Raw genomic sequence first — 27,316 nt, forward strand, 5'->3', positions numbered from 1 at the left:
TTCACGTCTGGCGCCTTTGGTAATGGCAGGTAATTCATGTAATTCCCACTTTCTAAATGGAATAACTATAGGTTGATCTTGTTGAATGGATTTCATAAGTTCCAATTTAATATTATCATTGGGAAATATGTGCTTGACTCTAAGCTCAATGTAAGTGATGTTAATCTTAACAGTTGTAACTTGGCCTTGAGTTTTTTCTTTGACAACTATGCAATCGTTGTCGTTTCGAGCTCGAACTAGTCTTATTGTTTGACGACCGCACGTAATCATTGTGTAATCATTGAAAATGTTGAATATATGTTTAAGAGGTATCTGTATGTTGAATGAATGCAGCGTGTAGAATGGGATCTTTAGGGTAATTCCAGCCTGCCATAACCATATAATTGGAATATTCTTGACTGTAACATATCATGGCACGTACAGCACTTATGATACCAGGATCCCGCACTGTTTCCATCTCCCTTGCGCTTTCGCTGTACGTACACGAATCGAAAAGAAAAGCACCCACATTATTTGCTAGTTTGACGTCGCCAGTTCCGTTTATTGCGAGTGATCCTTTAATACATAACAAGGTTTCGCTCATTGCAAAGAACGAGTCAACTTGATTGATGCTAAATTCTACAATGTCATTGCAGTTGAATGATTTGATGAATGGTGCATATGTTCGGTATTCAGCTTTTCGAATCGACTCGTCAAACATTGGCTTACGATAAATATCAAATATTGGAGGCATTATGCTGTTTGAACGTGATCGTTTTCCATACATAGTTGTCATGTTTTCAGTTTAAAACCAAGTGATTGTAAAAACAATTTGTTTGCAAACGTAAGATGTTGCCGCTTAGACGAGGACGTAAGGAGTTGAGGTCTACGCAAGTTTCACATGTTTTTCAGAATTCCGAGGGACACTTAATAACTGTAAGCAATAAGATGTATTACGCTGCATCTTTCCCCAATTTAAAACTTCAAAAAAGTTTTACTTTTCCTTCTATACCTGCGAGAACCAAAATAAATGCCTTATTTCAAACAAACAGCGGCCAAACATATTTATTGTACAATGATAATTCATACACTGAATTTAATGAAGCTGGAGATGTCTTAAACCGTGGTCCAATAAATTATCTATTCCCCGGAATACCGGATAAAATAACATCAGCATTCAGGTACACGGAAGGGTTTATTTACTTTTTTCAAAACAATACCTATTATAAGTACAGCGAATACATACGTAAAGTTGTAGCAGCAGGAACGTTCAGTTGGGAACTTTTTGGGATACCCTGCCCTGAAGACGGCCTATTAAAACAATTAAAAACTTTGTTAAACAAAATTGTAATTATATACGAATAAAGAATGCTGTGTTCTTTCTTAGTGATAGTTCTTTTAATAAAAAAAATTATATTGCTTATCTTGTTTTATTTAAATTTCAAAATTCAAATGGTCTGTCGCGCCCTTCATATCTACGAGATCCCGATGCAACGCGTGAAAAAATTAAGGTACCGACCGCACATCTGGTTCGCGCACCGTACGACCCACCTAAAAATAGGATCGCGCACCGCGCTCGGACGTCGCCAGTACGTCACGAAATGCGACGTCTCTAACACATTGTTTTCCCTATGCTGGTAGTCATCGCCGTCACGAAATGCGACGTCTCTCTCTAACACATTGTTTTCCCTATGCTGATAGTCATGGCCGTGTTGATCATCTACTAGAGTAGAACGAAACAAACTTATTAAACGAGAACAATACCCAACCACCGATGTCCTATTTAAAAAACAAACGGAATACCAAAAAGAGCTAAGCACAAGACTAAAATCAGTAAAGACACTGAGATAAATGGATATAAACGGACTAGCCTCAGAAGAAATACCGGACATAACCGACTATGAAATAAGAATGGCCCTAAATCAACTAAAAACGAATAAATGTCCGGGAGAGGATAAAATTACAGTCGAAATGTTGAAAATCGGTGGAATAAAAATAGAACAGGTATTAAATATTTTATTTAATAAAGTAATTGATGAAGGAAAGATTCCTGTAAACTTAAAGAAAAAGGTATATAACACATGCATACTACCAGTTTGTACTTACGGCTTGGAGACAGTAGCCCTTACCAAAAAAAAAGCAATGGAACGAATCATGTTTGGAATATCACTAAGAGACAAGATTAGAAACACCGAGATAAGACGTAGAACGAAGATTATTGATATTGTGGAAGAAATTGCAAAAATGAAATGGCGCTGGGCAGGTCACGTAGCCCGATATAATGACAACGGGTGGACACGGATAATTCTATAATGGAGACCAAGGACGGCAACAAGAAGCATGGGAAGACCTCAAAAAAAAAAGGGTAATTGACATAAGAACATTGGCAGGCAAACAGTGGATTAGATTGGCGCAAGATAGAGAAAGATGGAAGTAATTGGGAGAGACCTACATTCAGGAGTGGACGGAAAATGATTGACAAAGAGAAACCAAAAATTGTTTATGTCAAAGTTTAAGATAATAGTTATATAGTTTTAAATGAGGGGGAAAGTATATAAGCCAGTGATTATGTACATTCTGACAAATGGAGATTTGGACGGGTAGTAGAAAAACTGGGAAAATTTCACTATATAATTAAGTTAGACGATGGTCAATACTGGAGATGCATTAACCAATTAAGAGCTATTTATAGGGGAAGATACATTATTACTTATTTAATTTATTAATTTATTATTAGTTAATTTTGAACCATCAACAAAAATGTAATATGAAGACAAGTAAGAATTCGACGGTAATACTTATGATCTTACAGACGTCGTCGCAGCACATATTTCCTTTTCGATAGTACTGATTAATTGAATGTTGTTGCTGAATGATGCTTTTATGGTATGAGGATTTAAGAGATCACATCCGGTAAACGCATTATTTGCAGGAGGTTACGTGCCTATACTCCTGTAATAGTAACACAACACTGGGCAAGTGAGAAATTTACAGAACGACCTACAAAGGTATCTACAGAGACATGACAATGGAAGTAATTTCTAATAAAATAATTTAATCCTAAAAAATAATTAAATAACGTCGCTGCTGGAATTGTGGAATGCTGAAACAGTTTTCGGTCTAACATATGAGTTTTGCAAATTATTGTTGGAGTTGGACTATACATCAAAATAAAAATACGGTATATTTAACGTTATATTTTATTTTTACAATAAATAGTTAAACATATCTGTACACTAAAATACGACTTCACAACAAATATAAAAATAAGTATGGTTACATATCTACATTTGAGGCAGTTGCAGTTACTCGTTTCCTATCTAAATTATTTAAATTAGGTCAGTTTTATCACAGATGCTGTTACATTTGTTAGTTGTTGGTAAATATTTCATAAATTTGATTGACAACGAATGTTACGGAATTTAATTGTTTCACTGATAAAAAAAATATTTTGTTTATTTATGTATTACTGTTGGACTTATTTTCAAAGATAAGTCTTTGATTAATTTAGGTGTTAAATTAGCTTACACTTTTAATACAGTATAATAATATTCTATTCACCATATTGAATAAAATCCTGATTCTTAATCATGATTTCAATCCAAGATGAACTTGAAATACTTCTCTTATTTAGTATTCCTTATTAACTATAAATAAATAAACCCTTACGCCATTCATTTTATTTTAAATTATAACGATTTTCATCTTAATCTCTTTTTTACTGTTTTAACAACTATCTCCTGCCATTCTTCTTCAACTATCTTTTGATAAAGTTATTCTTTACTACTCGCTTATTCGATATGTGTAAGTTCAGAAGAGCGACATCTTGTGGCATAAATCAGCGAACGTGTTAGCACTATTTTCTTCAATAACTACTTATGAAATATGCTAACAAAGTTGCAAGATTTCACCGCTGTAAGCGTACGATCGTTTCTCATATCCCCTCCAAGTACTTGCACAGAGCGAATTGGCAGTTCCTGAATTAACCCTGCTTATGCCTTGAAGAGTATGAACTTTATTCAATTCTATTAAATAATATTTTTAACGTGTTTTACGTTTAGCAAGTTATCACTTATGCTAAGCTGCAACCATAAAAGTTGTAGGTAGAGCTAACAATCAAGCTCAGGATAACTATTGGTACATCTTGATTATTATTTAAACTGCATCTATACCAATAAGAACATAGATATGAGCATTTCATAGTACTTTTTAATAATTCAACAATTTTATAGAGTATACACTTAAAAAGATTTGAAACAAAGTAACAGCATGTGTTGAATTCTAACCTAACCTAATCAGTAGCTTTTTTACACATCAACGCTTAATAATATCGTTTGTTCGCTAATATAAGAACAATACTGTGTCGATATTTTCATTGCAATATTGCGTATGCTTAGAATTGCGTCAAAACGGCACTATTTTCGTTCTATATGGCATTTGGATGATTTTTGACAATGTTTATTGTTGCATCTGCTGGCCTTTTCCTTCTAGGTACAAACTTCTTGACTGCTTTGGCTTGAACTTGACAGATAAATCGTTTCTTTTCGGTTTGTTTGGCAGCGTTCCACCTAAAAGTTTATAAAATAAAAAATGTTTAAAATAATTATTGGATTAAATAGGGTAACACAAAAATGTTACAGAAAGTTTTTTTATTTGACAAAACAAGAGGAGAAAGAGAAAGGAACTATAAAAATAAAGAAGCAAGATATAAAAAAACATAACTGAAGCAAGAAAGTAAATTTGAATGTAATTTAACACATAATAAGAATAAAATTAAAACAAAAGAGGTACTGTGGTAAAAATTTAAGTTAGTAAGTTAATTAGCAATAAAAAAATTAAACCCAATGCTTAAAGGCGGTAAAAAGAACAAAGAAAAAAGTAGAAGATAAAATACATTGAAATCTGAAATAAAATCAGAAGTTTACAACAACTTAGATTATACAAAACTAGAAAAATGCAGTGAATATAATGCTGTGAAATACAAAATATAAATGAGGAAGTAAAAAAAGTCGTGTTCACTTGAAAAATATCTTAACAACAAACAAAAATGTTGACAGTGAATAGTGTTTTATGGAGTGTGAATATTTTGTAGCATTTTCTTTTGTCCTGTGTATTTTAAAAATCTATACAGCTTGTAACAAGCACTTAACTTTTTGCCTTTTAAAATTTCAAACGAGAAAAATTCTTTAAAATGTCTCTTGGATTAGAATATACACACAATGTTTATTTTACTCGGCCCAAATTGTCTTGGGTAATCGTTTCTCTGTATATCCCATAAATTTTTATTTAACTTTTTAAGAATTGTGATTTAATATTTCAAACGCAAAAAATACTTATTAAGTATTTGTTTACAATAAGAATCGCTGAGAAATGAAATTAAATCAGACCCCGGGCAGAAAGTCTCGTTTTGCCGGGACAAGATGATCAAAGCGTGAGAGAAAGAAATCGGTGGAGATCTAGGCTGGGTCTGGGGTGTCGCTACTTAAGTGTTACTGACGACGCCAGTACCAGATATTCCCGGTTGAGTTCTTGGGGATCACTAGCAGTTCGCTAGGCAAAACGGTACCTGCTTTTCGCCGTATGGCGATTATTTTGTTTAAGTGTTTAAAGACAACTTTATCTTTGACGATCCACTGTATCTTTGTTGCAGTAGTGTTAGTGACAGTATCCATTTAACAAAATAGTATGAGGTAAATCAAAAACGAAGATTAATTTAGTACAAAATGTGCCATCTTTAATTGCAGTTGATATCATTAAAAATTAAACTCTGCCTGGGGGTTATGGACTGTAACATAGTAACGTACCTGAATTAAGACACGAAATAGAAATTAGTCTTCAGGAAGTAGAGATAGCCATAAATTCACTCAAAAATAGAAAGTCACCAGGAGCAGACGGAATAACCAACGAGCTTCTAAAACACGGAGGAGATAGTATATAACAAGATACCAGACGCATGGAGAAACAGCATAATGATACCAATATTCAAGAAAGGAGATAAAGAAGACCCCAACAATTATAGGGGTACAAATCTACTGAACACCGCACTTAAGCTTACCACAACAGTCCTAACCAACAAAATCAATAAACTCACAACTGTATCATATGGACAACAAGGATTCAGATTCGGAAGATCCTGCGTAGACGCGGTATTTGTACTAAGACAAATCACAAATAAGGCCATCGAGTACAATAAACCAGCATATCTAAGTTTTATAGACATGACAAAGGCTTTCGATCGCATCCAAGTCGAAGACGTCTTACACCTACTGTATAAAAGAAACATACCAATCAATATTATACAAACCATCGAAAACATCTACTTACATAATCGAATACGGGCAAAGATAAATGGAAAACTAACACAGTGTATACTATTACAAAGCGAAGTCAGACAGGGTGACTCGTTAAGCCCACTTTTCTTTAAGAGCGTAGGCTCAAAATTTTGGGTCAATGCTTTTTAAATGCAGTCTTTTTTTTTCGAATCCTGAGAAAACTAATAAATATTTTAATTTCTTTTTATTTATTATTATTATTATTATTCTTAATTTTATTTTTATTATAAAAACTTCTATAATGTTTATTTTAATAAGATATACAGGGGTGAAAAAAAAAAGAGAAAATTTAGTGTGATTTTTAATTTCAAATATCTCATTCAAAAAAACTTTTTGTAAATTCTAAGGGACTTTCGACCCTTGGTAATAATGTAAACTTTATTTCTGCGTTTAAATTTTTCAAAAATATTTGTTAGTTTTCTCAGGATTCGAAAAGAAAAATAAATGCATTTAAAAAGCATTGGCCCGAAATTTTGCGCCTACGCTCTTAATATAATAACGGATGAAATAATACAAGCAGTACGTAAAGGTTATGGTTACAGAATGGGGAACAAAAAAATCCAAATATTATGTTATGCAGACGACGGCGCATTAATAGCCGAGACAGAAGACGAGCTCCAAAGATTAGCAAATATCTTCAATACAACAGCCAAGAAATACAATATGATAATATCAGCAGAATAAACCAAATGTATGACAACATGTAAATAGCCACTACCATGTAAACTTTGATAGGAAAATAATAAAGCAGGAAGCAAGGTTTAGATATCAGGGAATAGATATAACTAGTTACGGAGGTGTTGAAGAAGAAGTACCAAAACAAAGCTTAAAAGCAAGTAAAGCAGCGGAATCTCTTAATGACACAATCTGGAAGAACAAACACCTAAGACAGGACACAAAAACAAGAATCTATAAAGCAGCAATTAGAACTATATTAAGATACACGGCGGAGACAAGACCTGACATATTTAAAACGGGACGAGTACTAGAAACAACAAGAAGAAAAACAACTGAGATGAAAATACTCCGACAAATATCAGGGAAAAGTCTGTTGGATAGGTAGAGAAGCAAAGACATAAGACGAGCATGCAATGTAGAAGACATAAACGGATGGGTGACAAAACGGAAACAGGAGTGGAACGAACACATTAAGAGAATGGCAGAGGATAGGATAGTACGAATAGCACGAGATAAGTCACCAAAAGGAACGAAGAAGTATTAGCAGACCAAGAAAAAGATGGTGCGATAATTTATTTAGGAGGTTAATATTGAAGAAGAAACAGGCTTTAAAGCCTACATACAAGAAGGAAGAAAAAGAAGAAGGGTATCATTTAATAAACCCACAAGTCTGTGTACATTTTTACCTTTTATATGTATCTTGCAACAGAAGATTAAAATACTACGCTGAATATTTCAATGATGGTGATCTATGCAGAGGCAAAAACACCTGTTATCATTTTTATTTTTCTTCTACATGTACCAAGTGTAATGTAATGTAAATAATAAGTATAGCTTGTAAGTAACAACATAGTATTTTTGATTGCTCTTACAATATTTTTTTTGCTTATATATATATTGATTTTAAAGAGTTGTCTTCGTCTCTCGAAGCAAAGACAAAGTGGTATGCATGGTAGTTTGTATGGTTTGTTTGGGTAAAATCGACAGAGCAACATAGATTTTGGCAAAAGCGCAGAGGATACGACAAAACATATTATATAAGACAGCATGGCCATTATTTGGCATTGTATGGCAAAGCCATAATTATCGGAACGGGCCTTTTAGAACCCGACCAGGTAATATATGTATTATCTAAATGAGACTAAAAGATTTAGACTGAATATAGATGTATCGTTTACATAAAGGATATTATACGTTAATATTGCCTCCCGTTTTCAATACTTTACTGTTTAAACTTAATGTATTGACTTACTGATTATCCATTTTCGGATCCATAAATATACTGTTCCACGCCAAGTCTTCTGGAGTTCTATGATGCATCACTTTACTATTAAACCCTCTATACATAAGAGGTTGACCATTCATTGCCCATCTCCATTTTGTAGTTTTCCAATCGTAGATACCTCCGATCCATCTGTCATGACGCTCTAAAACAAAAATTTAATAATAATTGTACACAACAACTCAGATGAACAGCTGAAGTAAATCTTTGAATAACACAACACTACAAACCATAATAAAAACCAAACCAAACTTGGCATATGAAAAAGCAAATGTAAGTTGTTATTTGAAGTTATCAGCAGTCCAAACAAACCACCCCAACTTTAAACAGTTTTGTTGTTCTTTAAACTATATCTTTAATGTATTTATATTATCGTAGCTTTCGAGTAGTACCAAAAAATATACACTAATCAGTTAACTTAAACAACATAAAAGAAGCTATAGAAAAACGTGGACAATGTGTTAAGAACGTTTGGAATATCAAACGTTACAGAACTAAAAATCAACGTTTTATATTAATCTTAAACCAGCACCAAACAACAAAACTATATAAGATCTAGAGCTTGTTCTTCACGACAAGATAAAATTTGATCCACCGCGATAGAAAAGAGGTATGCCACAATGCACTAGGTGCCAAAGATATGGACATACAAAGAAATATTGCAATCACAGTCCACGCTGCGTCAAGTGTACCGGAGACCTCGTGACAGAGAAATATCTAAGAAAAGAAAGGTCAACTAATGTGAAATGCATACTATGCGAAGGCAATTATCTAGCCAACTACAAGCGCTTGTTCAATATACAAAGAATTAGAGCAGAAAAAATATCGAACACTTCGACCAAAGCAAGTTAGCTCTAATGCTCCGATAACATTAAACAAACAACTGGAATTCTCTAGCACAAGAGCCCAGCAACTCCAAAACCATACACCACACGAAACCAAAGGAGATATGTCATACAAACTGAAACAAATGAGGAAAGGCCAGTGATCGCTACACTGTCCAAATGACCAAGTTTTTCAAAGTGGCATTTTGGAATACCAACAGGCTAACCCAACATGCCGAAGAGATCAAAGCGTTTGTAACCAACAATACCATTGACATAATGTTGATATCTGAAAACAACTTCACCAGCTGCAGTTATTTCTTTTCTTGTTTGTGTGCTGTGTTTATTTTCAAGCGTTGGCTATCGTCGTATTATAAGCTGATGAAACGTTTCTCGATCGAAAGCTAGATGAAACAATTCCTCGACCGTTCGACCTGTCCATTGTCTAATGTTACGCAGCCAGGACAGTTGCTGTTTTTTCGAATGTCCTAATTATGTAATATACAGCACCAATCATTCAGACGATACGGCAGACTGCGGATCTGCAGTCATAGTCAAGAAATCAATTAAGCATCAGGAGCATAGCAAAAACGACTAAATATTATTTGCAAGCCACCAGCATATCCATTGAAGATTTAGAAGTTTAATTAACAATAACAGCCATCCACTGCCCACCACGACATATTATAAATAAACAACAATTCACAAAGTTGTGATTGACTTAATCTTAAAAACATATCCACGGGTGAACCTACCTACTGGCGTACCAACACAAATAAAATACCAGATCTGGTAGATTTTGGTGTCACCATGGGTTTACCAAACAACAACTTGAGCGCTTTGTCTTGTTATGATCTGTCTTCTGACTATTCTCCTGTTTTAATAGAAGTAAATTCAGAAATACTTCACAGAAAACCATCTGCTACATTATCTGATAAATGCACAAACTGGAAACAATTTAGAGAATTACTAACTAATAAATTAGAACTAAATATTTTACTGAAAACTGATCTGGAAATTCATAATGCCACAGAATACCTTAACCAATGCATACAAGAAGCTGTATGGCAATCAACGACAATCAAGAAAATAAACCGTCCTACTCATGAACTACCAAATAAAATCAAACAAAAAATGATTGTTAAGCAAAAATTAAGCCGTAAATACATGGCAGCTGACGAGAGCACCAAATACAAGACCAATACAAGACCAATCTGAATAGAGCTGCAGCACAGTTAGAAGCATTATTAAATCACCACAAACACAATGGTATACATTCGTATCTAAGATATCTTTCACCTAGAGAAGCTACCGAGTATTTACTTTGGAAAGTAACCAGGCAAATAGAACGTTTTCAATTCTCCAACCCTCTAATCCGCACTGAAGATGGCGCATGGGCAAAAAACAATAAAGAGAAAGCCGAAATTTTTGCTGAATCTATTAAAACGGTTTTCCAACCTTTCTTGGGAATATATTTGGATCGCAGACTCACATGGAGAAATCACATCTGTACCAAGCGAAAACAGCTGGGCTTCAACTCAGCAAACTATATTGGTTAATAGGAGGGAAGTCAAAACTGTCAGTCGACCGAAATTTTAACTTTTAAATTTATTCTAAAACCCATTTGGAGCTATTTAATTCAGTTATGGGGAACAGCAGCTAGATTAAGTATCAAAATTCTTAAAAGATTACAATCAAAAGTCTTCCGATTGATAATGAATGATCCTTGGTACGTTCCAAACAAGACGATCGCACGAGACCTCAAAATGACAACTGTCAACAAAGAAGTCACCAAACTCCGCCACAATATGAACAGAGACTAACAAACCACCCCAATAATAGCCCAAAATTTAATGACACTACCAATCCGACGAAGGCTCAAACGAAAGACCCCAGCCGACCTGTTAACCATAAACTGGTCGCAGAAGTCCAATAAAATCTAGAAGCAGAAATCCAATAAAATCTAGATGCATAGATACACCCACAGGGCCGCCGCTACAATGTGTGCCAAGTGTGCATCGCACACGGGCGGCCAACAATAGGGGCGGCCAAAAGCAGTCCACCGATGATAATACTTTTTTTAAAACGAAAATAAATTCAAATAATTAAATAGTAATGATTCACATAATTAAACTAACTAAAGATAATAGGTAGGGCATGTGATACGCAGTAACGACAATTGCCTTATAAACAATGTGTTCTGGGAAAGGCCAGAGGGAAGAAGGTCTGTAGGGCGGCCTAGAAAAAGGTGGAAAGATGCAGTCAAAGAAGATCTAGAGAAAATGGGAGTGCGACAATGGAAGTTACTGGCACGGGACCGACAAACATGGAAGGCAATAGTAAACGCGGCAATGATTCACGAAGAGTTGTAGCGCCATTGATGATGATGATGATTCAGATAATTCTGTGAACTCTAATATTCCAAACAATAATAATTATTCAGTACGTGATAATACTTAAATATGTTTCATTTATCATGTATACTTCTTTTTTTTCATCCTAATCTAACAAAAAATGTCAGAAAATATTATTTTATGTCTGAACTGCCGCTCTTTTGTAGGTACAGTCATAAAGCAGTTTCGGGAATACTTTTTAATTCAAAGCGGCTGGCGGCTTTCGGACTCCAGTTATTTGAGATTTCACACGTAGATACCTTACAAGAATTTAAGCAAGTGGTTGTAAAGTTTCTGTTATAATATTGTTCCTATGGTTATGTTTATAGATGGGTTAATATGTCTTATGTTCAGTCTTAGTTGAGAATTCGATGAATTTAGACACGCTTTTGATAGACGATTTTGTTTGTAAAATATAGTACTGTATCCGTTTCTTTTGCACAGTGGGTACTGTATTTCGAAGTAACGTCGAGATCAGAGCAATTTTATTCGTATACTCGTTACGGCTACGTATTATTTGGAGAAACATTATTTGGACCACTTATTTGCAGTGTTTTTGGATTTATTTTGTTAAATTCGTCCGGCTTCGTTCTTAATTGATAATTTCAAAATGTCCGAAAGAAAAAGAAAACGACTTTCAGATTTTTAATATAGAAAAATAAAAGAGGCAAAAACTGAGGAGATAAAAAACTTAGAAACTTAAAAATTATACGAACGAGCTGAATTTTGCCGAGAATATTAATTTTGGGACTCAAAAAAGATGCAAAAAAGTTTATCACTTTTACCCCCGGGCTTCCCCCTAAAGGGGGGTAAAAACGCAAAAAAAATCGATTTACCAAGAATCAGTACCCTTTAGAAAAAAATGTTTCAAATAAAAAATGTAGCTGAGGTAATTCTAAACAAAAATGTTTATGAGCATTTTTTGTGTAGAATGAACCGTTCTCTTAGAAACAACGCTTGAAGCGACCTTCGATTTTGCATGTCAGTTACGCGCGTGAAATCAATGTTCAATAAAATTTGTATCAGCTAAACGTTAAAAATTCGATATCTTTTGATTCAAGTGACCTATCAACAAAAATCAAGATGCGTTTCAAAGGTAAAGAGATTAGCTTTCGTATGCAGATCAATGCAATCTATCCCTTTCATTTACTGACCACTATGAAGTTTCTATTAATAGTCTTTAATACTAATTTTATGTTACTACTAATCTTTAAAACCTATAGCATGAAATTTTAGTTTTTAGATTTGGTAACAAATGTTGCCAAAATATGATTAAACTGGACTTAAACTTTCACACAACAAACGATCTAAAACATTTAAAGCTTTTTTTCAATTACACTAGTACGTTTTTAAACAGAACAAGAAAGGTCTGCAATAAACTACACCCAAAACCGTCTTCTAAAATGCATTTTCCGTGACGTGTGATAGTTTGTATTGTATTCTACGTTTTTTATTCATATTTCAAATGCCTCATATTTGTTACCACCATTCAAAATTGAAATTTCATATCATAGGTTTTAAAGATTGATCTCTACAAATAGAAATTTTACTACAACTGTTCAATGAAAGTGATCAGTTTTATTGAGCTCACGAGAATCATAAAAAATGGCAAAAATCGCGCCACGTTAATTTATTTAACACCTTTAGAAAAACTGGATTTATTCTCGGCAAAATACAAAAACCGCGTACGAAAGCTGCACTCTTTGCCTTTAAAACGCATCCTGTTTTTTGTCGATAGGACATTTGGATCAAGAGAAATCGGATTTTTACCGTCGAGCTGATACAAATTTTATTGAACATTGATTTCGCGCGCTTAACTGACATGCAAAATCTTACTACTTACTTACTTACTTACTTACTAGCCAACGCCCACCCTTGGCATGTTAGCCATTTGGTGGCGCGCTGACCAGTATAGACGAGCCGTTTCTCGTAGGTGATCTTCATCCTCCTCGGGTGGGTCTGTTTTCAGGGCTGGGCACTCTGGAAGGTGAGCAGCATCCATCTGGGGCTGATCACATAATGGACAGTTGTCAGTTTCGCGGACGCCGATACGATGTAGATGGGAGGCCAGGTAGTCATGCCCCGTAGTTGTTCTGAACACGGCTACACTAAAGGGTCTCGGCAAGTTGCGAGGGATTGGTGACTCTATTAGGTGGGCCCAAGATTTTCCAGCAACGGCTTGTATTTGCTGCTCTTTTATCTTCGCTTTGATTCCTCTTCTAATGGTGGACGTTGCTGATGTGTACGATTGGAAGCTAGGGGGCTGTGAAAGAGTAGTGCCTTCTTTTACAAGTTCATCCGCCGCTTCATTTCCTTCAACACCGACATGACTAGGGATCCATTGTAGAGTAATCAGCCACCCTTTTTCCATCAAGTTCGATAGTTGGACGCGGCAAGATATTGTTTTGGCACAGTCGGTGTATCGATTTGTCGACAGGGCAAGGATTGCGGCTTGGCAGTCGATGAAGAAGGCAACTTTTGGGGGTGTTGGAAATTCTTAAGATTTTTTGCAGCTTCGTGTATAGCAGCAATTTCGCCGTCGTAGTTGGTGAGAGGGGCACCCACAGCTATAGAACCTTTGAAGAACGTTGAGACATATCCTGCTCCTGTTCTTCTCGAGTCCGGCATCGAGGATCCATCGCAGTAGATGTGGAGCCACTCATGTGCTATGTACTTGGTGTGTATTGTCTCTAGGGCGGCTTTCCTCAGGGCAATGTCTGATGATAAGTGCTTCGGGTCATTATGGTTTTCAAGCAGTAATTCTGTGTTTAGTAAACAGCGGGCCAGTGTGGTTTGCGCTGGGAAAGGGGCGGCTTCCGACAGGACAATGTGGTATTTTTCCATGATTTGGTTTGCTACTGTAAGCGGAGTGGTTTGTGTTTTAAGACGTGAGGCTGCTTGTCTATATTCGTCCCATTTTTGTGGGATTCTTTCTGACGAAAGTATTCGTCTTTGCCTTTCCCAGAAGGTTAACGCGTGTTGCTCTTTGCGGCATTGTATTGGTTCAATACCGGTCGGGACTTCCATTGATGTAATCGGTGTTGATTTTGGAGCACCGGTGATGACGCGAAGGGCAGTGTTCTGGGCGACTTCAAGCTTAGAGGTTGTGCTTGTACTCGCAGTTATTGTAGCTTCACTCCCATATTCTAATATCGGCCGGACATAGGTTTTGTATGTTGCTACCAGGACATCTTGCGTGGCGCCCCACTTTGTTGCTGTGAGACGTTTGAGCAGTTGACATCTCTTTGTGGCTTTCTCTGCAACGTCGTCGATTTAAGGTTTCCACGTCATTTTCTTATCTATGTACACCCCCAAGTATTTTGTTACGTCCTGTCTTTCCAGATCAACTCCTTTATACGTCAGCTTGACAGCAGTCTGTTTTGTTGAAAGGCTAAGTACTTGATATACGGTTTTGGTTGTACTGACTGTTAAGCAGTTTTTATCCGCCCATTTTTCTAGATTTTTCAGAGCCTGGTTCATTACTCCCTCGAGCGCTCTCAGACTGCTACTTGATGCCAATATTAGGAGGTCATCAGCATACAGGAGGGCTTCCACACCAGGTGTCTTTCTAATCATTTCGAGCACATCGTTTATCATTAAGTTGAACAATTGACAGCTGATGACAGCTCCTTGTGGCAGCCCTTGTCTTTGCAGTCTGAATTTGGAACAGTGGTTGTGAAATTTGACTCTCTGATACCTTTCCCGAGAAAGGATTTTATCCAATTGAATAGTTTGCCGTCAACTCCGGACTTCGCTATCTTGTGTAACAGCAAACCTCTCCATACTGTGTCGTATGCAGCTTTGAGGTCTACTAGCACTGCTACTGTTGACATCTTACGGTGGAAAGCATCCTTGACTTTTTGGACAAAATCGACTACATGGTCCATGGTGTTCCTGTGTTTCCTGAAGCCAGCTTGAGCGTCGTCAATCAGTTCAAGATGGGTTAAGGCTCGGTTTAGTCTGCCCAGAACCATTTTTTCGGCTACGTTGCATAAGGAGCTTGTGAGGGATATTGGCCGGTAGCTATCAGTCAGGCTCGGGACTTTTCCTTTCTTTAAGGCGGGTATGACCTCGCTCTTCCTCCACTGACTTGGGACTCTTGAATTCTATGTTAGGTTAATCAAATTCAGAATGGTGCTTTTGGCTGCGGCTCCCAGATATTTAAGCATTTCCGGGTACAACTCGTCAAGCCCTGCTGCCTTTTTCGTTGTTGTGTCAGAGAGAGCCGCTTCCAGCTCCAACATCGAGAAATCTTCTGAACAGATGTCGTTTATATTTTTGCTCATCCGCCGGGGAGAAGGATAACGCACTAGTCTTGCTCTCTCCCTCTTATTTATGCAAAATGCAAAATCGACGGTCTCTTTAAGCGTTGTTTCTAAGAGAACGGTTTATTCTACACAAAAAATGCTTATAAACGTTTTTGTTTAAAATTATTTCAGTTTTTTAATTGAAACATTTTTTTCTACGGTGTACAGATTCTTGGTAATTCGATTTTTTTGAGTTTTTACCCTCATGCGAGGGGCGTTTTAGGGGAAGTTTAGGGTTTCTTTGCATCTTTTTTGGGGTCCCAAAATTAATATTCTCTGCAAAATTCAGCTTGTTTGTATGATTTTTAGGGGTCAACTCTCTAACGACTGGACCATATTATCAGATAAGAAATATACAGTGAATATAGTGTTAAAACTACCAATAATAAATAATCTTTCTATCACTTTTTTCTTGCTTTGCTGTTTTATACATTTTAATATCGTATTGACCTTTCTTTACTTGGCTATTGAGGAATGTAGTCTACGTTGTTTAATGTGAAACCAGCTATTAATAATTCTTCTAAGACACTCAACCACACTGATCAGAATCAAAACCAATTACTTGGCTTTGAAATTCAATCTATATTTTCTTGGCGGCTTTTAGGACTAGTGTTTGATACTGACGTAATGTGAATATAAAGTAATTATTCATTTATAAACCAGTCGTAAAATAGTTTTATACAGTTTATTGTTTTACGGGAGTATGTAAAATCTAATACCGTTGAATCCGCTTAATCGACTCATTAATTTTCGTTTATTTCATCTATTTAACTACTGACCTATATAATATTGTACTAGTTCCAGATCTGTTTTATTTTCAAGCGTAAATAGGTCTGGAATAAATTGACAAAAGCAAAGCAAAAATAAGCGGGATTTATTTTAAATTTCATATGAATCAAAACACCGTTTTTAGTCCACAAAATACTCTACAGGATGTAAAAAAAGTATGAACTACCTTTAACAATTGAAGTCCACAGGAAAATAACTTGATAAGTCACATTTTTGGATTTGTCCAGGAGAACATTTTTAAAGATTAAAACTCTGTGATTATGTTAAAATACATCTTACAATTAATCAGTAATAAAAGAATAAAAATTTGCTATATTGGTTGCTGGTTTACGTTTTAGTTTTTTTTTTTTTAAATTATATCGCATATTAATAGTATTAACTGTTTTTTATTCGTCTCTTAGAGTAGGGAATTCTACTTGACGAGTAGAATTCCCTACTCTAAGATTCGTCTACATTGACTTAAGTTTTCCCCCTATAAAAAAGGTCTTATTTCGTACTCTTTCAAAGGTCTAGATTACAATTATTATTTTCACTAAATATTCTAATTCATTTATTCAGACCCTATTATGTTCTATGAGATGATATATACATTTCTATTTTTCTCTCTTTCTCTCTTTTTGGTGGAAGATTCGAAGCCACATTGGTGGAACTTCCTTAGCCTCGTTTGCCTCGTGAAGACTAGATACAAAAATAAAAGTATCTATATTCAGCTACATCAGCAACTAAACACAACATTCTGCAATCCTGTCTAACTACTTGAAGACAACATCAGATGCCATTGCCATAAGTAGCATTTTATGTTTTCTAAAGCTATAGGCAAGATTTGCTTTGTTTTATTTTAATTTAATAATACAACTTCAATTTTATATTTATTTATGTACAATAAATATGATTAGTTAATATTTTGGTTTATTTGTTCCAGCCAAACTCATTTTTCAGATTTACTTTTAAGACAAGACGTTCTCACACCTGAGAGACTGAGCTGGACGAGGCCTAACAATTGGCTCCCAAACAAAGTTGTGTGTTTTATTGTTCTACATTATTAGCTCCAAACTTTCGGAGGTATGTAGTTATATTGTACACATTGGCACCCACCACCCACAATAAACTTTGTATCAGAATTTACTTTTGCAGCGTCATTTATTGTTAAATTTAATGTGTGCGCAGCACATTGTAAAAAAAATCCAGAAGATTTGTTAACTAAAATAAAAAACTGTTAATAAATTAACTTTTTCAGCCCATTTTTTCCACTTCATCTTCGTTCCGTTGTCACATCCTTGACCAAGCATATCGTCAATGAGAATATTCAATTTCTCTAATATTGCGGTTATTTTTTCATACAAACCGCGGTCTGTTAAATAAATTCTAAGAAATTTTCGTTGATCTCCACAATCCCATCGGTACACGAAAAAAGTCGGTAAAAGCAAAGTATTGTTATTTGTTCTGTATTACTGGCATTTGGTTTACTTTCTTAAATAGGTGATATTTAATTTTTTTCCAACTTTTTAAAATTGCTTTTCTTTTTAAAATCCACCAGTTTTTTCTTAGTTTTACAAAATTGCCACTATTATCTATTGTTTAATTTATCCGATGATCCATGAAAAGCCAAATTTTGTGTTCCCAAAAGTTTGTTACGTATTTCTAATGATGATAAGGTTGCCATTGTAAGTCCATAAAACTAGTATTATGGGAAATGAGTCAACATTTACAATCTTAAGTAGTTTTTAATATTTAATGATGGTAAATTTTGGACAACTGGTTTCAAGGCTTACAATATATGCCCCATAATGTGTTTCTATTAATCTTGTTAAAACCTTTATTCCAAGTTTCCCCTCCATATTCGCTATAATTTGTTCTTAACAAATAATAGTAATTTTATTTTATTTTTTTTAATACTTTTGGAATACTCTATTGACAAGCCTCCTGATAAACCAAATATTTTATGCAAAATGCTTATTTTACAAATCGTTCGTATATGCTCCCAAATGTTGATACAAAACCTATAAACAATTTTAAAGAAATTTGCAGAAAATAAAAACAAAAGATTTTGAATAAGTGAAAAGTTGTTTGTTGTTTGAAACAATATATTGAACATTAAAAGAATGGCAAACGGAAACGAAAAATACTAAGGAGAATATTTGAAACACGTGAACAAGTGGAGAGCGCAGTGGCGCACCCAGAATTTGTCTGAGGTGGGGGTTTTGAAAATTTTTTATGCTACCTCCATTTTGAGTCCCTAAAATTTGGGTTTTAGTTTAATTTAAAGTACCAAAGATAGCAGTGCCAAAAATTCAGCTATCTATTATCCTGCCTACCAACTGAAACCACACTCTCTTACTTGTGCGCAGTTCACTGTCGCATGCATCGTACCCCGAAAGTGAGGTGGCCGCTGTAAGGATGACGACATTTTTGGAACACTCCCTTTTTTTATCTAGATCTTATCTATTGTTCTGAAGCTATTTTCTTGTGGCATTTTAAAGCAGTTACTATTTTAATGGAAATAAACCACAATTGAAGGTTTAAATAAGTTTATTAACGTTTGACATTAATCCAACTTGTAAATACAATACATTTTGGACTACATTTCTCCTCCGCCAATCCTCCCGGTCCAAGGCATGCTCCTCCTCCAAACCTTGCGATTCCATCGCTCTTCTAATTCCTTCATTCCATGAGCGTCGACGTCTACCTGTTTTTCCTCTTCCAGGGAGCTTCTATTTGTAAAGTTTTTGGGGCCAACGTTCGTCAGGCATTCTCAATGTGTCCAAACCTATTTAAACATCTTCTTTATATTCAGTCAATGATCTTTTCTGTAGCATTCATGTTATTTTTTATAGATTCGTTGGTCTTCCTTTCCTGCCTTGATGTTCTAGCACTTCTGCTTAAATAATCTATTTTAACTGCCAACAATCTTCTCTTCAGGTCTGCATTAATTGTCCATACTTCATGGACTTCAACCATAGTTTGCCCTATTCTTTCTTTGTTCTTTTGGAAATGTTGCGATCCTACCATAAGGAGTTCAGCCATCCTTCAATTTTACGTTCCTGAATAATTCGGTGTTTAATTTCGGTTTCTCCCAAGCCGTTCTTAGCAATAGTGCACCTAAATATTTTAAATTTTCCACTTGTTTGATTTCCTTGTCCTTGTCTATTATTATATATAGATGCTTTATCATAAATTCTAGATCATAAGAATTTTGAGCTAAGACGACATGGTCATCCGCAAAGTTCACGGAGAACAGTATGTCATTTCCTATGGGGATTCCCATTCTCTGGCAGTGGTTTTTCCACTTCTGGAGGGCTTCCTCAATATATAAATTAAACAGTAAGGGTAACATACTGCATCCTTGTTCTAGTCCTTTAGTTACTTTTATTGGCTCTGATAGTCTATTTCCGATTTTTAGGTAAGTAGTGTTATACCTGTATACTTCTGTGATTATTCCTAAAAGGTATGGACTAATGTCGAGTTGTTGTAAAGCTTGCCACAATTTAAATCTTGGAACTGTATCAAACGCCTTTTCTAGGTCGATGAAGGTTAGATGTACTTCGGTACCAACCGTTATTCTTTTTTCTATTAATTGTTGGAGTATAAACAAGTTATCAGTGCAAGATCAAAGATCAAAGATTCAAACGTCAATAAACTTATTTTAACCTTCAATTGCGGCTTATTCCCATTAAAATAGTAATTAGATCTTATCTCTGTCTTTGGCCCGGTTGGTGTTTCTCTTCTTCTTTCTTTTTAATGACTTCTCGGATGTAATTGTGAACACTATTCCATCCCTCCGTACTTTTCGTCATCTTCACGATCATCTCTCTTACAGTCACATACCTATTTCTTTATACATTCTGTTTCTCTCCACTGTACATCTATTACACTCCAGCATTGTGTGAGTAACAATGTCGGAATATTCGCAGTATATAGGCATTTATCTGTATCTATCTTTCTGAACCTATGAAGATACGCCACGATCTACCCAGTCCTTCGGGCTCGGGATCAGTATCTTGGTCCACTAGGCAACATCTTCCTTGTTCCACTCTTCTTGCCATCTTTCCATTGATCTTTCCCTTTCTTCTTTTTTTATAGCTGGTGTCAAATGCTCTCTTCTTTCATGCAGAGGAACACAACCCGTGATAGTCCACAAGGCCGCCGCAGATACAGTCCTGTATTGTGTATTTATACAATAATTATTGTGCTCTATATATTTAAAGTGGTAATTTAATTATTCAATTAGCATTTTGGATTTTTTGTATTGTGTGTGAAAGACAAGTTACATTTTCCTACTATTCTTTATATATTTTTTACTTTATATGCCCTGGGGAGGGGGTTTAACCCCAACCCCCCCCCCCCCGGATGCGCCATAGGGAGAACGGCGTTTGGATAAGAAGGACAAATAAAGATCTGAAAGAGTTATATGGGGAGTTCAGCATACTATGAGTAATAAGAACCCAACAACAAAGATGGCTAGGACACATGCAGATGAAAGATGGTAGACTACCGAAAATGCTACTGTCAAGTACAATAGGGGATGTCAGAAAAGATGTCGCTCCAGAAGAAGGTAATAAAATAGAAGGAAAAGATGATCTAAAAAGACCCAACGTCACAAATTGGAGGATGCGAGCAATGGACAAGAAGGGATGGAGGCAATGGTTGATCAAGCCATGAGCCTACTAGACTCGATGCGCTAATTATTATTATATTTACCAATAAAATGAATTTCTACGCGCGGTAGGAATTGTATGCGTTGTATATTTTACGTCTGTGTGATGCAAAAATGAAAAACACAAATTAGAGTAATATGATGGAATTTGAACCACATTTAAAAAATAAATTTTCTATTTTAGTGTCTTGTATATCACAGCAAAAAACAAATCTTCAAAGCTCATTTTAACCCCAAACAATGGTACCTTGCAGTGCATCCCTTGCAGGTCCGCTGTCGCCGGCATTGGTTTTGTATATTCAAGTAGAAAAATAATAAGTTCATCGTTTACTACTAGAAGCATGAATATTGTAGTTTGGTCTATTAAAAGTGTTATTTAGTAAAAGTTGTTTGCAAATAAAACACCAGCTGTAGATTTTGTAAAATGTTAAATATAATGTAAAAGGCTTCAGGTTATCAGTATTGCATAGGGTTCTAAGACAATGGCATAATCAATGTTATTACCTAAACGGCACACCACTGTATTTGATAATATCTGAATAAGATTTTAAATATCAGGAAAACATTTTTAAAAGTCTTTAAAACAAGCAAAAAACAAATTTTAGTTATTAGCACACTTCAACCAGTTTATGTGAAACACGATGTATGCATTTACCTTTGTTTAAATTTGAACCACTTTCACTGGAAGTAGCTAAAGAAAAACGAAAATAACGTTTAAATAAATTTATACATATGTAAATCTATTCATGTCTAACTAGAATATAATATAAAAATAAACGGATTGTAGCTGTAAATTTTATTGAGAAAATAAGAATTTTACAAATATATACAGTGTTGTCGCTAAGAAATTTCCCATCATTTAGTTTGGCTTTAATTTTTAAAATGTAATTTATAGGTTCATATTTCCAAAGGAGACTTTTACTTTCGGAAGCTTTCACTTTCAGGAGACCTTTAATTTTTTCTACGATTGATATTTCCTTCATCATCATCATCCAGCCTCAAGAGTCCACTGCTGAACATAGGCCTCTTCCTCATGTTTCCAACCCCGTCTATCTTGCGCCGCTCTTATCCAGTTTTTATTGAGTCTTCTTAAATCTTCAGTCCATCTTGTAGGTGGTCGACCGACGCTTCTCTTGTCTTCCCTTGGCCTCCATTCCAATAACCTCTTTGTCCATCGCCCATCTGTCATTCTGGCTATGTGTCCTACCCATCTCTATTTTAGTCTGGCTATCTTCTCGATGATGTCAGTCACTCCGGTTCTTCTCCTGATGTCTTCGTCGGTTATTCTGTCTCGCAGAGTTATTCCTAACATGGACAGCTCCATTCTTCTCTGCGTGACTCTCAGTTTGGTAGCTGCTGCTTTTGTTAAGGTAAGTGTTTCTGCTCCGTACGTCAAGACTGGGAGGACGCACTGATCAAATACCTTTCTCTTTAGGCATGTGGGCAGCTCACTTTTAAAAGTTTCTCCCAGTTTTCCAAATGCTGCCCACCCAAGGCCGATTCTTCTCTTTAGTTCATGAGTCTGGTTATCCCTGCCAATCATAATTTCATGTCCCAGGTATTTATATCTATCTACGAGTTCTATTTCTTTCCCATCAATACTGATGTTCTGGTTGGGTACCAAATTGGTCATGATTTTTGTTTTCGAGATATTTATATTTAAACCTACATTTTCTGTAGCCACAACGAGTTCCTGTACCATCTCTCTTGCCATACCTAGATCTTCAGCTATTATAAGTATATCATCGGCGAAACGTAAGTTGTTTAGATATTCTCCAACTATTTTTATTCCCTTTGTCATCCAATCCAAATTCTTAAAAGCATATTTTAGCACCGTATTAAAAAGTTTAAGTGACATTGGGTCTCCTTGTCTAACCCCCCGTTCTATTTTTATGCGATTACTGTTATAGATAAAGTCACGTTGAGATGGCAGTGTACGGATATAGGATAACAGCGATGCCAATTCTACTGCCATTGTAAGTTTTGCTACTTTTGTAAAATAAGCAGGGCCAAACTCACGGTAAACTAAGATATGTTTAGGTAAGCTAAAGTTGTTAATATAAAATTCGTGAATGAAATAAATGGTAATAATTCCTAAAATGCTTTTATACATAATACCGCAGTTAATAGGGAAAAAAATATGAAAAATATTCTACAGGTTTTTTAATGTTCTAAACGGTAGATAAGGGATAACTTATGATAATTCCTTGAAGAATTACAGCCAATTTTGCTTTGTTTATTTTTTAAAGAAAGATGAAGTTTGGAAAAAATCATTTTTTTGCCTATTTTGTTCCTCGTGCATTTTAGGGAAAAATGTTTCAAATAAATGTTGCAGATCTTAAACAGTTTTTTAATTTTTTAGTTTGTAAATTAAAATACATAAACAAATGACTGAGATAATTGCAAAAAACCCCTAATTGAGGCCCCTAGAACACAAGGGTGTAAGTGCAGTTGCTTATCACTTAGCAACTGATATCTAACAACAGGCACGTACTTTTGGCTTCAAACTTTCTACATTAACAACAATAACACCATCAAAAATTACATGTCGTTGAAAACATGCTGAAAACTGAAAAAGTGCTACCTAGGTTTTTAAATTTATATCGAACTTTGAACAAAGATTTTTCAAAACTTTGTTTTTGGCACTTACACCCCTTGTGTTCTAGGGGCCTCAATTGTGCACTAATTTATTAAATGTTCATAACTTTATTTTTTGCATAATGACGTCTAATATAACTACTTGAAATTATGTCGATTAATGAGTTATTTAAGTGTGCTACATTTCAACCAGATCAACTAAATATTTTATTACCTTTACTGAGAAAAGAATACCCCCGAAAAACAATTTTCAATCATCTTCATTTTCATAATCTAGTTCATCTTCAGAGTCATCGTTTAATGAAATTCTAATAGGTTCAATGTCATCTTGAATGTTGTCTACTGTCCAAAAATTATTCTCCAATTTTATAACATGGTTGACGTAATTTTTCCAATGTCCATTGTTCTGTACTTTATCATAACCTTCATAAATCAATGTTTTAACGTCGTTTTGTTTGAAACTTGAATTCTTAGAGGACACGTACCGTTTCACTTCACTCCACACCATTTTTATTGGGTTCAGTTCACAGTGATAAGGCGGAAGTCTTAAGATATGTACATCTACGCGGCATTGTTTGTCACTGTGATTCCTGTATTTTTCACCAATACAATCAATTTTCTATTTGTCATAAATATTTTTAAATACATTAGCAGTTTCCAGAAGTTCATTTTTTAAGTAATCTTCTTCAAAATAAATGTCCTTTTCATAGAGCCACTCCTTAATTTGACGTTTCACCCAATATTGTTTGGGAAAATTTAATTTCCTAGAGTGATAAGATGCATTGTCCAAGATAATGACATTCTTTTTATTTTTTGGGAGATTCGGTATTAACATCTCTTCAAACCATTTTTCAAATAGATCTCCGTCCATCTCTTCATGGTAATCTTCAGCACCTTTTTTGGCAAGAAAAGTGATGTCAGCACCTTCAACAAATCCGTCTTTGTTTCCTGCATGGACTAAAACAAATCTTGGTCCTTTTCCGGTCGGAGTTTTTAAACCTGTGGTAAGTCCATTTACGAAAGCCTGTCGGCTATTTTTTATTATTGTATCTTGCCATACTTGCCCATTGGTTATTCCAGTATTAACCCATGATTCGTGTCCATATAAATGATATTGGCTCCTTCGTTCCTCAGTTTCTTTATTTCCCGGAGATAGTGACGCCTCCAAGCGACTATTTCTTGTTTTTCTATTAATATTGAATTTCTACCTTGTTTGCCATATATAAAACCCATGTCGTGCAATAGTCTTCTCAACGTACTCTTGGAAAAATTCGGAAGATGCTCCATTTGCTTAATTTTTTCTAGTACTACGTCAAGGGTTGGAGGAATATTGTCCATAAAAAAACCGTGCACTACTTGTCTTATTCTAGACCGAGTTGCTTCATCATATCTATTCTCACGACTATTCAAATAACCGGTTCTTTTTTTTCTTATAGGAGTTACGAGTGGACCATTTTTACTTTCACTTCTATATCGGAATATCGTTCGCTCAGAGACTCCAGTCATAGCAGAAACTTCCCGCACTATTGTTGATACACTTTTATCATTATTACTGTTTGATAAATAGTTAAAAACATTTAACACTATTTTTTTGCATTCACTATTTAACAAATTACCGTTTTTGAATTTTATTACACTCGCGGCCATTTTGACACTGACACGACACAAACGTCTGATATCAACTGAAAATTCTTTTAATGACTCTCAAGTATTTACCTGAATTTATAATTGCTGGCATTAGACAATAATTTTGAATTTATAAATAGGTATATTTTTTTAATTCTAAATTATTTTTTAATGTCTGTAACTGTAAATGCAGGTAGAGAAAGTGTGTCATTAAAAGGACATTAAGATCAAAAACGGATTATACAAATAATTATTTCATTTCCACGAATTGTAAACAATTTTGAGCAGAAGATATAATTCCGAAAAGACCAGATTTCCGAAATATAACTTTCTATTTTTAAAATACCAACAGAAAAATTATATAATTAAAAAAATGTAGTATTTTTTCGTTTCACATTCATAAATATTTCCGAAATTATAATTCTTTTATAGGAGCCGGCCCATAACGTACGATTGTAGGTACGATTAAAAACTGACAACAATGTAGTTATTTCTGGCATATAGAAAGTACAGGCCTATCTCTGGAACGCTGCCATCTGAATGTGAATTATAGTATAGTATGTAATCTGACAGTGATTGTTGCCTGCAGGTATATTTTGTATAATAATTAAGTATATCTATAATCTAGCCTGCATTCTTTAAGCGCCTGTAAGATTTTGCTTAGCTCAACTGTGTCAAAGGCTTTGTGAAAATGATAAATATTAGAACTAGAGGTTTAGTGTATTCCACTGCTTTCTCTATTAGGGTTTTTATACTTTGTAGATGGTCATTTGTTCCGTAACTTTTTCGGAATCCTGCATGTTCCCTTGGTTGATAACTCTCTAATTTTCTTTCCATTCTCTTAACTAGATTTATCTTAACATATTTCCTTACTTTGAGGTGAATTTAATTCGATACACGAGATTATTTCGTATTAAATTGTCGTTAGCTCATCGGGTTTTCCTTTTGCACTTTTTATTTATTCTACGTTTTACTTAAACAATTGATAATGGTTTTAAATGATTACAGCTACTCATGTGTCATATCTCATTTTCAAAGTTGTGAGTAAATTAACAAAACTCGTTTTGTATAGGAACTTTTTTATTTTGTTTATGACACCAATGAGTGAGATTTTAAGAAAATAAATATTTTTGGGCTACTTTTTTTGTTGCTACGAGTGTGTCATCGGTTAGATGGATATCAGCAGTACATAAAATATAAATAAATGGCCCTGGAATCTACTCTGTGGTATGGCACTGAGAAATTTTAGACTGGTTTTCTTTATATCTGAATTGCGTATTTGGATCATGTTATCTAAATGCAGTATTTCTTTTATCCGATTAAATAATGGTTTTGAGATAGTTAGTAGCAGAATTATCAGCCTGTATGAGCTAAGTTGTATGAGTTTTCCTAATTAGGCGATCATAACGATTTACCCGTATTTCCGTTAGTAGTAGTAGGAAGATTTTTAAGTACAGTAGCATCTATTAAAGCACATCTTGAAGCTGTGTGCGGACTTAGTTGTTATAGAGAATTTAAAAATATTAGTTAATTATTCAGCTTCTTCTTTTTAAGGTGTCCACCGTACATTGTCTTTTCAGGTGAGATGGTAAATATCAGTATTAAATTTTTCTATTTTTAGCAGCATTGCAAAGAATTTTATAACTATGGATTCCTGTCCATTGGCGAATATAACGCAGCCCTGATATCTTTTACGTCCGAGATGTGTCCTAAAGATGCTGCCCTCTTACTTTCTACATTACACAATTAAAGAGTTCCTTATCCTGGGGCCCACTTTTTCTAACACTTCCTCATTTCTGACTCAGTCCTATATGATATTCTAAGAATTTGGTGCAGGCACCACATTTCAAAAAC

General features: G+C 34.9%; 1 protein-coding gene across 2 annotated transcripts in view; it reads right to left on the reverse strand.

Moving 5' to 3' along the window:
• Positions 1-3,163: 3,163 nt before the first annotated feature.
• LOC140437356 (uncharacterized) overlaps positions 3,164-27,316 on the reverse strand; it is a 208,481-nt gene continuing 184,328 nt past the window's right edge. The window contains exons 6-8 of one of the 2 annotated variants that reach the window (XM_072526838.1): positions 21,894-21,929; positions 8,242-8,416; positions 3,164-4,547 (exon numbers count right to left, since the gene is read on the reverse strand). In XM_072526838.1, the coding sequence (XP_072382939.1) occupies positions 4,406-4,547; positions 8,242-8,416; positions 21,894-21,929 (353 nt within the window). In that variant the 3' untranslated portion in view covers positions 3,164-4,405. The remainder of the gene's footprint in view (positions 4,548-8,241; positions 8,417-21,893; positions 21,930-27,316) is intronic. The other variant, XM_072526839.1, reaches the window with a different exon arrangement.

This window comes from Diabrotica undecimpunctata, chromosome 3 (genome assembly GCF_040954645.1).
Source record: "Diabrotica undecimpunctata isolate CICGRU chromosome 3, icDiaUnde3, whole genome shotgun sequence".
NCBI classification, from domain to species: domain Eukaryota; kingdom Metazoa; phylum Arthropoda; class Insecta; order Coleoptera; family Chrysomelidae; genus Diabrotica; species Diabrotica undecimpunctata.